Source organism: Coregonus lavaretus, assembly GCF_964263955.1.
Source record: "Coregonus lavaretus genome assembly, contig: HAP1_SCAFFOLD_638, whole genome shotgun sequence".
NCBI classification, from domain to species: Eukaryota; Metazoa; Chordata; class Actinopteri; order Salmoniformes; family Salmonidae; genus Coregonus; species Coregonus lavaretus.
In genome coordinates this window covers 258,768-270,123 of record NW_028158770.1, presented here as the reverse complement: position 1 = coordinate 270,123, position 11,356 = coordinate 258,768, and the positions used below count along the sequence as shown (strand labels likewise).

General features: G+C 43.2%; 2 protein-coding genes across 2 annotated transcripts; one reads left to right on the top strand and one right to left on the bottom strand.

The window, feature by feature from the left end:
• The first annotated feature begins 1,079 nt into the window (after positions 1-1,079).
• Positions 1,080-4,019, top strand: LOC311123612 (emopamil-binding protein-like). The gene is made up of 4 exons (XM_084197845.1): positions 1,080-1,355; positions 1,458-1,527; positions 1,875-2,013; positions 2,422-4,019. The coding sequence occupies exons 1-4, from the start codon at positions 1,167-1,169 to the stop codon at positions 2,657-2,659; spliced, it is 636 nt and encodes a 211-aa protein (XP_084053971.1). The 5' UTR covers positions 1,080-1,166; the 3' UTR covers positions 2,660-4,019.
• A 1,307-nt stretch (positions 4,020-5,326) lies between these two features.
• On the bottom strand, positions 5,327-11,079 carry LOC311123620 (ADP-ribosylation factor-like protein 11). Its single transcript, XM_084197855.1, has 2 exons — positions 10,847-11,079; positions 5,327-5,674 (listed from the first exon to the last, which is right to left on the bottom strand). The coding sequence occupies exons 1-2, from the start codon at positions 11,071-11,073 to the stop codon at positions 5,368-5,370; spliced, it is 534 nt and encodes a 177-aa protein (XP_084053981.1). The 5' UTR covers positions 11,074-11,079; the 3' UTR covers positions 5,327-5,367.
• Positions 11,080-11,356: the final 277 nt, after the last annotated feature.

The window sequence follows — 11,356 nt, the reverse complement described above, 5'->3', positions numbered from 1 at the left end:
CACGCTGTTTATTTGGATTTCCATTTAGCTTTTGCAGAAGCAGCAGCTACTCTTCCTGGGGTCTACAAAAAACACATGACAAGTAACAAAACACTGATACACCGATAGACAAGGACAGTCACACAAATGTAAAATATGATATACAAACAATACAAAAGAAAAATAGTCCCCCCACAGTTAATTTGACTGTGTAGTCAAATTTACTATGCTTTATTTTTACTGTCATTAATCGCTGTCCAGGTACTGAACGTGTCATAATCGCTGTCCGAGGTCCTAACTCCCGAACCTCTCCTGGCTTCATCTACAATCGTCGTGGCAAGATGGTCGACTGACCGCTCTAACAATTTCGCGAAGGCATGCAAGCGAGATCAGGTTGGAACATTCTAGCCAATGAGAGGGCAGATACGCGTGTGAATTGGCACAACACCGATAAAAAATAGTTTTTCTCAAAGTTTCCGGAATGTCACGTGCAGGACACATCAGTACACTCTTAATAAACTAAGTATTATGAAACTTCTGTTTGATCAAATAAGCCTCACCTATCAAAATAGCAATTCACTTTTATCATGACTAAATTCGACACCCATTGCCCCCATACAAAAGCTCCTCACTTGGTCTGCTTATTTTTGGGCGGAGTCGACGCTCTCTTCGCCTCTTCCTCTGGTTCACCATCAACCTCCAGCTCCCCCTCCCATTTCTCTTGGGAGGGCCCAAAAGTGGAGAGATTTATCCGACAGCCAATTATGTAGTTCTCACAACGTGACACTGGGGCGGGGTAGACGACTATGAATCCAGTTGGGACAAGACCATAGAGAATGATAAAGGTCTCTAGTGGCCAAAAATCTATGTTAGGATGGGAAGTGCCATTGAGGGCTTCCACCATTTTAATGTAGTCAACTTGGTGGGACTTCCCACTTCATTGAATGATCCCACCTGGTGACCCTGTTAGCGTCATGTCCAACCGGGTCATCAGGACAGATCAACCAATCATGAAGAAGAAAATGTACTACTTCAAAACTGAGTTTGCATCAATGGCGCTGCCCATGCTGTCAGACGCTATAATGGCACCGATACAAAGATGAGTCCTCTATCTATCTCTATGGAAAAGACAGTAGTAGCAAGTTCCAAGTGTACTTTTCATGGTTTGAGCCGAGTTTTCTGTAAAAATGGAATCGGCGGCAGTTAAAGAAGCACCATCTCTCTTTACTCCGGTGACGGTTTATTCTCTGCTGGCCTGCGCCGCTCAATTCGCCGTGGGCTATATCCTCGCGCAGATATGGGGAAAAAAATGCTCTGGAACTGATAGATGGGTGCTCGTGTGGCTTTTCTACGATGCGATTGTTCACATTACCTTGGTGAGTGTGTTATGTGAGTGAATGAGAAGGCGTTGTCAATATAGGGAGAGTTCATTGGCAGCTCTTTTGTTATTTGACTCTTTCCACTGTTTGTTCTTACAGGAAGGACCCTTTGTTTACATGTCACTTGTTGGAACCGTGGCAACTTCAGACAATATTTTTGCTGAACTTTGTAAGTAGGCTTCATTGACTGTGCAATGTAAAAAAATTATGAATGAAACAAACATTTATAGTACTGTGTATTTATCTTTTATGCATTTTAGTTTTCTCATGCAAAATATAAATTAAAGAAACAACGGTGCGTGTGTTTGAGATTTGCTTTGGAGCCTGGTTGTGGGGAGACATCTAGTGGACATAGTATTGAAATGCTCATGTTAAACTGAATAGAATACAGTAATGTAAAATCAATCACTGTGTTAGTGCTGGAGTAGAACAAACATGTGCACCCACTGGCCCTGGGGTCCCCCAGGAATCTATTAAGACACTGCTCTAACAGATAACCTGTTCCTGTGTGTCTAGGGAAGGAGTATGGAAAGGCAGATGAGCGCTGGCTCCACTCTGACCCCACCATAGTCTCCCTGGAGCTGCTGACGGTGGTCCTGGACGGCATCCTGGCGCTGGTGCTCGTCTACGCCATCGTCAAGGACAAACACTATAGGTAGGAACACTGGTACTAAATATGCTTAATTGTCAGGCTTTTCTTATGCTTTATGCCATTCGTCTCCATATTTGTACCAGAGAGCATTCTATAACTATTGGTACCATTTAACAATATCTTTCTTATAGAGAGCACTAATTATCTAATACAGAATTTACTCATTACACAAACAAGTGTTTACATACCATTAGCAAGTCAAAATTTACATTCAGAATGTGATGTGTTGAATGATCTATTACCATGTACAAGGAAAATATAGCCTGGGTGCAAGTTGGTGTTCAGCCTAAGTAAACTTGTCATTGTTTGTTTGAATCTCAATGGTCAACAAGTGTTTTTAGCTTGTCTTGTTGACAGTTGTTGCACAGTCTGGCCCCCCGCATGACTAGTTCTCCGTCTGTTTGTTTTCAGGCACTTTGTCCAGATCACGTTGTGTGTGTGTGAGTTGTACGGAGGCTGGATGACATTCTGTCCAGACTGGCTGGTAGGCAGCCCCAACCTCAACACAGACAACTGGCTCTACTTATGGATCTACCTGGTCTTCTTCAATGGGGTGTGGGTGGTGGTGCCTGGACTGCTGCTGTGGCAATCATGGCTGTCACTCAAACGACTTCACCCCTCCTACCAAGCCCCAAAGAAGCTGGACTAGACCATGTAGCTTCACCTTTTTCATTCCATTTCAGAGCGGATGATTTCGGTTGAAAGTTCTCTAGATGTTTTTGGACCTATTTGTGTGCTTAAAACTGGTCCGAATGGATCTGTCGATGGACTAACCATGAAAAGATGTGAAACTGAGGAGACACATTGGCCAACAAAACCCTGTCTGCATTTCTGATTCTCCACCTGCAGGCTATGCCTTGTGTACATGTATCCTAGCGTCATGTGTTATGTTGGTAAATAGGAGGGGAAACGGCAGCATAGGGGAAATGTCAACATTGAGGCCTCACCTCGGTGTCATTTGTCAAATGTATTACGTAATGCATAATATCAAATGACTCAACCTTATTCTACATTCTTTTGTATGTACATAATAGGCATTAGCACGCCCACTACACAGAAAAGCCTGGCTATGCACAAATAATGTATGCCATTTAGCAGACAGACATTTACATTAGGTTTAGCATGTTTTATTAGTTGATATGTTATCATTAGTGTAAAAAAAAAGGTTATGTATCTGCAACACAAACATATTAGTTTCCCTTGCTATCTTTCTCCAGTCTCCCTTAGGAGCAGGCACATTTAACTGCTGTGATTTACAAGTGTTAAATCTCAACCATGTTGATGGCACAATCAAAATGCCCAAATATGGATCCGGCGCTTAGTTCAGTCCATAATTGGATTGAAAATCATGGCTCTTCCACAATCATTGGTCCATTATAATCTGCATGGCAAATTGCACCCTATTCCCTTTATAGTGCATGACTTCTGAGGTACTTTTCATATTGCTCTAGTTGAAAGTAGTGCACTCATATATACATACTACCGGTCACTAGTTTTAGAACACCTACTCATTCAAGGGTTTTTCTTTATTTTGACTATTTTCTACATTGTAGAATAATAGTGAAGACATCAAAACTATGAAATAACACATATGGAATCATGTAGTAACCAACAAAGTGTTAAACAAATCAAAACATATTTTATATTTGAGATTCTTCAAATAGCCACCCTTTGCCTTGATGACAACTTTGCACACACTTGGAATTCTCTCAACCAGCTTCACCTGGAATGCTTTTCCAACAGTCTTGAAGGAGTTCCCACATATGCTGAGCACTTGTTGGCTGCTTTTCCTTCATTCCGCTGTCCAACTCATCCCAAACCATCTCAATTTGGTTGAGGTCGGGGGATTATGGAGGCCAAAAGTTGACACTACCGGTCAAAAGTTTTAGAACACCTACTTATTCCAGGGTTTTTCTTTATTTGTACTATTTTCTACATTGTAGAATAATAGTGAAGACCTCAAAACTATGAAATAACACATGGAATCATGTACTAACCAAAAAAGTGTTCTCTGCTTGCCTATTGTCCTGTAGCCCATCCCAGCCTTGTGCAGGTCTACAATTTTATCCCTGAGGTCCTTACACAGCTCTCTGGTCTTGGCCATTGTGGAGAGGTTGGAGTCTGTTTGAGTGTGTGGACAGGTGTCTTTTATACAGGTAACGAGTTCAAACAGGTGCAGTTAATACAGGTAATGAGTGGAGAACAGGAGGGCTTCTTAAAGAAAAACTAACAGGTCTGTGAGAGCCGGATTTCTTACTGGTTGGTAGGTGATCAAATACTTATGTCATGCAATAAAATGCTAATTAATTACTTAAACATCATACAATGTGATTTTCTGGATTTTTGTTTTAGATTCCGTCTCTCACAGTTGAAGTGTACCTATGATAAAAATTACAGACCTCTACATGCTTTGTAAGTAGGAAAACCTGCAAAATAGGCAGTGTATCAAATACTTGTTCTCCCCACTGTATGTGCTTTCTTGAGCAGGGGGACCTTGCGGGAGCTGCAGCATTTCAGTCCTTCACGGCGTAGTGTGTTACCAATTGTTTTCTTGGTGACTATGGTCCCAGCTGCCTTGAGATCATTGACAAGATCCTCCCGTGTAGTTCTGGGCTTATTCCTCACCGTTCTCATGATCATTGCAACTCCACGAGGTGAGATCTTGCATGGAGCCCCAGGCCGAGGGAGATTGACAGTTCTTTTGTGTTTCTTCCATTTGCGAATAATCGCACCAACTGTTGTCACCTTCTCACCAAGCTGCTTGGCGATGGTCTTGTAGCCCATTCCAGCCTTGTGTAGGTCTACAATCTTGTCCCTGACATCCTTGGAGACCTCTTTGGTCTTGGCCATGGTGGAGAGTTTGGAATCTGATTGACTGATTGCTTCTGTGGACAGGTGTCTTTTATACAGGTAACAAGCTGAGATTAGGAGCACTCCCTTTAAGAGTGTGCTCCTAATCTCAGCTCGTTACCTGTATAAAAGACACCTGGGAGCCAGAAATCTTTCTGATTGAGAGGGGGTCAAATACTTATTTCCCTCATTAAAATGCAAATCAATTTATAAAATTTTTGACATGCATTTTTCTGGATTTTTTTGTTGTTATTCTGTCTCTCACTGTTCAAATAAACATACCATTAAAATTATAGACTGATAATTTCTTTGTCAGTGGGCAAACGTACAAAATCAGCAGGGGATCAAATACTTTTTTCCCTCGCTGTGTGTGTGTGTGTGTGTGTGTGTGTGTGTGTGTGTGTGTGTGTATGTATGTATGTATATATATATATATATATATATCTCAGTATCTTCAACTTGTCAAGTGTCTCTCACACAGTGATATCTCCACTGATGTGTATCCTCTCAGCTCTTCTTGATGAGTTTGGCCACAGAGAGGAAGGCTTGCTGGAGCCCCATTCCCTTCAGGCCGCTGCATGCCTGGATCTCCCAGGCTCGGTCTTTGTAGCTGGGCAGTTCCAGCTGGTTGGACACCTCTCTGATGTTCATGGAGTTGGGGAGGTCCTTCTTGTTAGCCAGCACCATCAGAGGTATTCCCTTCATGTTGTCGTCTGACAGGACCTTCTTCAGAGCCTTCTGAGCTTCCCCTATACGGGCCCGGTCACTACTGTCCACCACGAACACCATGGCCTTACAGCCCTCCAGGTAGTACCTGACAATTATAGAAATAGGGTAGTGTCTAGCTAATGATATGGCAATTTTAGCAAGTCATTTTAGTTTAGGATAAAAGGTTATTGTATTCCAGTATTCTACCAACCTGGTCCAGAGACCGGAGCCAGAATGTGCATTTATTTCTTCTAGACTTGAACTATCACACCTGATTCAACTACACTGAACAAAATATAAACGCAGGGCCTCCCGAGTGGCGCAGCGGTCTAAGGCGTCACTACAGACCCGGGTTCGATCCCAGGCTGTGTCACGACCAGGAGTCCCATAGGGCGGCGCACAATTGGCCCAGCGTCGTCCGGGTTAGGGGAGGGTTTGGCCGGGGCTTTACTTGGCTCATCGCACTCTAGCGACTCCTTGTGGTGGGCCGGGCACCTGCAGGCTGACTTCAGTTGTCAGTTGAACAGTGTTTCCTCCGACATATTAGTGCAGCTGGCTTCCGGGTTAAGAGGGCGGATGTTAAGGAGTGCAATTTGGCGGGTCATGTTTCGGAGGACGCATTACTCGACCTTCGCCTCTGCCAAGCCTGTTAGGGAGTTGCAGCGATGAGACAAGATTGTAATTGAAATTGGGAGAAAAAGTGGATAAAATACAACAATTCATTATTTATATGCCTTGAGTCAAAGGTTTGGACACACCTACTCATTCCAAGGTTTTTCTTTATTTTTTACTATTTTCTACATTGTAGAATAATAGTGAAGACATCAAAACTATGAAATAACAAATATGGAATCATGTAGTAACCAAAAAAGTGTTAAACAAATCAAAAAATATGATTTGGCGTATCGCTGCAGCACCAGCGATACGCCAGATGGGATGGCGTATCGCTGCAGCACCCCCACACCATCACACTACCTCTTCCATGCTTCACGGTGGGAACCACACATGCGGAGATCATCCGTTAACCTACTCTGCGTCTCACAAAGACACGGTGGTTGGATCCAAAAATCTCAAATTTGGACTCATCAGACCAAAGGACAGATTTCCACCGATCTAATGTCCATTGCTCATGGTTCTTGGCCCAAGCCAGTCTCTTCTTCTTATTGGTGTACTTTAGTGGTTTCTTTGCAGAAATTTGACCATGAAGGCCTGATTCACGTCTCCTCTTTACAGTTGATGTTGAGATGTCTGTCTGTTGAACTCTGAAGCATTTATTTGGGCTGTAATTTCTAAGGCAGTTAACTCTAATGAACTTATCCTCTGCAGCAGAGCTAACTCTGGGTCTTCCTTTCCTGTGGCGGTCCTCATGAGAGCCAGTTTCATCATAGCTCTGATGGTTTTTGCGACTGCACTTGAAGAAACTTTCAAAGTTCTTGAAATGTTCCAGATTGACTGACCATGTCTTAAAGTAATGATGGACTGTCGTTTCTCTTCTGTATACCACCCCTACCTTGTCACAACACAATTGATTGGCTCAAACTCATTAAGAAGGAAAGAAATTCCACAAATTAACTTTTAACGAGGCACACCTGTTAATTGAAATGCATTCCAGGTGACTACCTCATGAAGCTGGTTGAGAGAATGCCAAGAGTGTGCAAAGCTGTCATCAAGGCAAAGGGTGGCTACTTTGAAGATCTCAAATATAAAATATATTTAGACTTGTTTAACACTTTTTTGGTTACTACATGATTCCATATGTGTTATTTCATAGTTTTGATGTATTCACTATTATTCTACAATGTAGAAAATAGTAACAATAAAGAAAAACCCTGGAATGAGTAGGTGTCCAAACTTTTGATTGGTACTGTATATGCAGTGCCTTCGGAAAGTATTCAGACCCCTTGACTTTTCCCACATTGTTAGGTTACAGCCTTATTCTAAAATTGATTAAATTGTTTTTTTCCCCTCATCAATCTACACAAAATACCCCATAATGACAAAGCAAAAACAGGTTAACAATTATTTGCTAATTTATTAAAAATAAAAACCGGAAATATCACATTTACATAAGTATTCAGACCCTTTACTCAGTACTTGGTTGGAGCACCTTTGGCAGTGATTACAGCCTTGAGTCTTCTTGGGTATGAAGCTACAAGTTTGGAACAGCTGTATTTGGGGAGTTTCTCCTATTCTTCTCTGCAGATCCTCTCAAGCTCTGTCAGGTTGGATGGGGAGCGTTGCTGCACAGCTATTTTCAGGTCTCTCCAAAGATCTTCGATCGGGTTCAAGTCCAGGCTCTGGCTGGGCCACTCAAGGACATTCAGAAACTTGTCCCGAAGCCACTCCTGCGTTGTCTTGGCTGTGTGCTTAGGGTCGCTGTCCTGTTGGAAGGTGAACCTTTGCCCCAGTCTGAGGTCCTGAGCGCTCTGGAGCAGGTTTTCATCAAGGATCTCTCTGTACTTTGCTCCGTTCATCTTTGCTTGGATCCTGACTAGTCTCCCAGTCCCTGCCGCTGAAAAACATCCCCACAGCATGATGCTGCCGCCACCATGCTTCACCGTAGGGATGGTGCCAGGTTTCCTCCAGACGTGACGCTTGGCATTCAGGCCAAAGAGTTCCATCTTGGTTTCATCAGACCAGAGAATCTTGTTTCTCATGGTCTTAGTCTTTAGGTGCCTTTTGGCAAACTCCAAGTGGGCTGTCATGTGCCTTTTACTGAGGAGTGGCTTCCGTCTGGTCCCTCTACCATAAAGGCCTGATTGGTGGAGTGCTGCAGAGATGGTTGTTCTTCTGGAAGGTTCTCCCATCTCCACAGAGGAACTCTGTCGAGTTCTTGGTCACCTCCCTGACCAAGGCCCTTCTCCCCCGCTTGCTCAGTTTGGCCTGGAGGCCAGCTCTAGTCTTGGTGGTTCCAAACTTCTTCCATTTAAGAATGATAGAGGCCACTGTGTTCTTGGGGACCTTCAATTCTGCAGACATTTGTTGGTACCCTTCCCCAGATCTGTGCCTCGACACAATCCTGTCTCGGAGCTCTACGGACAATTCCTTCGACCTCATGGCTTGGTTTTTGCTCTGACATGCACTGTCAACTGTGGGACCTTTTATATAGACAGGTGTGTGCCTTTCCAAATCATGTCCAATCAATTGAATTTACCACAGGTGGACTCCAATGAAGTTGTAGAAACATCTCAAGGATTGATCAATGGAAACAGGATGCACCTGAGCTCAATTTCGAGTCTCATAGCAAAGGGTCTGAATACTTACAGTGGGTATAGAAAGTCACCACCCCCTTTCAGAATGTTCACATTTTGTTGCCTTACAGCCTGAAATGAAAACACATAAAATCTGAATTTTTCTGGCTTTACTTACACACAGTAACCTACAATATTCAAGTAATTAAAACAGTAAAAGACCCTCTTTGGATAAGTGAACACCCCCCTGAGTTAATACTTGGTGGAACCACCTTTTGCTTGAATTACAGCCATGAGTCTCTTTTGAATACATCTCTACTAATAAAATAAATACAAAAATTAAAAAAATACTAACTTTGCACACCTAGATTGTGCAATATTTGCCCCTTCTTCCTTGCAGAATTGTTCAAGCTCAGTCAAATTGCATGGTGACCGCTCATGGACTGCACTCTTCAAGTCATTCCATAGATTCTCGATGGGATTTAGGTCAGGGCTCTGACTAGGCCACTCAAGGACATTCACCTTCTTGTCCTTCACACACTGTATGGTTGCTTTGGCGATGTGCTTTGGGTCATTGTCATATTGAAACGTGAACCATCTTCCCATTTTCAACTTCCTGGCAGAGGGCTGCAGGTTCTCCTCAAGAATCTGTCGGTATTTTGCACTGTCCATTTTCCCTTCTATCCTGACAAGTGCTCCAGTCCCTGCTTCAGAGGAACAATGCCACAACAGGATGCTGCCACCGCCGTGCTTTCCTGTAGGTGTGGTGTTCTTTGGGTGGAAAGATGTATTGGATTTTCGCCAGACATTTCGTTTTGTGTTCAGGCCAAAAAGTTCAATTTCAGTCTCATCTGACCACAGCACCTTTTGCCACTTGGCCTCGGAATCTACAATGTGCTTTTTGGCAAAGCTCAAACGAGACTTGATGTAGCATTTTTTTGAGGAGTGTTTCTTTCTTGCCACCCTCCCATAGAGGCCAGATTTGTGTAGCAATTTGGGGGTGTTCACTTATGTGTTTTCATTTCAGGCTGTAAGGCAACAAAAGGTGAACATTTTGAAAGGGGGTGGTGACTTTCTATACCCACTGTATGTAAATAAGGTATTTCTGTTTATTTTTTATACATTTGCAAAAATGTCTACATCTGTTTTCGCTTTGTCATTATGGGGTATTGTATGTAGATTGCTGAGGACTTTTATTTATTTAATCAAGTTTAGAATAAGGCTGTAACGTAACAAAATGTGGAAAAAGTCAAGGGGTCTGAATACTTTCCAAAGCCACTGTATATATAAACACAATATGTAAAGTGTTGGTCCCATGTTTCATGAGCTGAAATAAAAGATCCCAGAAATGTTCCATATGCACAAAAAGCTTATTTCTCTCAAATGTTGTGCATACATTTGTTTACATCCCTGTTAGTGAGCATTTATCTTTCGCCAAGATAATCCATCCAGCTGACAGGTGTGGCATATCAAGAAGCTGATTAAACAGCATGATCATTACACAGGTGCACCTTGTGCTGGGGACAATAAAAGGCCACTTTAAAATGTGCAGTTTTGTCACACAATGCCACAAATGTCTCAGGTTTTGAGGGAGTGTGAAATTGGCATGCTGACTGTAGGAATGTCCACCAGAGCTTTTGCCAGATAATTAAATGTTCATTTCTCTATCAACGTCGTTTTAGAGAATTTGTCAGTATGTCCAACCTGCCTCACAACCGCAAACCATGTGTTAGCATGCAAGCCCAGGACCTCCACATCCGGCTTCTTCACCTGCAGGATCATCTGAGACCACCCGGACAGCTGATAATGATAAAGCCCTTTTGTGGTGAAAAAATCATTCTGATTGGCTGGGCCTGATTTCCCAGGCCCACCCATGGCTGCGCCCCTGACCAGTCATGTGAAATCCATAGATTAGGGCCTAATTGATTTACTGTAAATCAGTAAAATCGTTGAAATTGTTACGTTTTATATTTTTGTTCAGTATAATAAAGGGCTTATGATTAGTGGAATCAGATGTGTTCGTAGTACTGGGCTAAAACAGAAATAGAAGAGCACAGCACCAATAACACCACTGTCCGTTAACTCACTTCCAGTTGGCCATCATCTTCGCCTGTCCGCCCACATCCCACACAGTCAGGGCCGTCTTCTTGTTCAGATCCAGGGTCGCCACGTTGAAGCCCACGGTGGGGGAAGTATCCATCACCACCCCTGTCTGGAGCATGAAGAGCAAGGTGGACTTCCCAGATGAGTCCAGGCCCATCAGAACCACCGTGGGAGTCCTCTTGATGTCCCTCTTGGATAGAGCCAGCCCCATGACGGACACACCTGTCTAGGCAAAGCTGGCTCTGAGGTAAAGAGGAAGTACGGCAGTCCCACTTCTGCTCCTGAACAATGTTGGTTTGTTGCGTCTTCCTGTGTAGTCTCTGATTTGCATCAACAACAGGTGATATGTGCAGCCAGTGGCTCTTCTCGATTTAGATCATGTGTTTGTATTTTTGTCTGGGAGTAGACGTGAAAGCGCCAAGTGTGCTCACTTGCTGCCCTCCGGTGACTAGAGACTAGCTCAAAGTGAATAGAACTGAGTTTGAGTTTCAGAA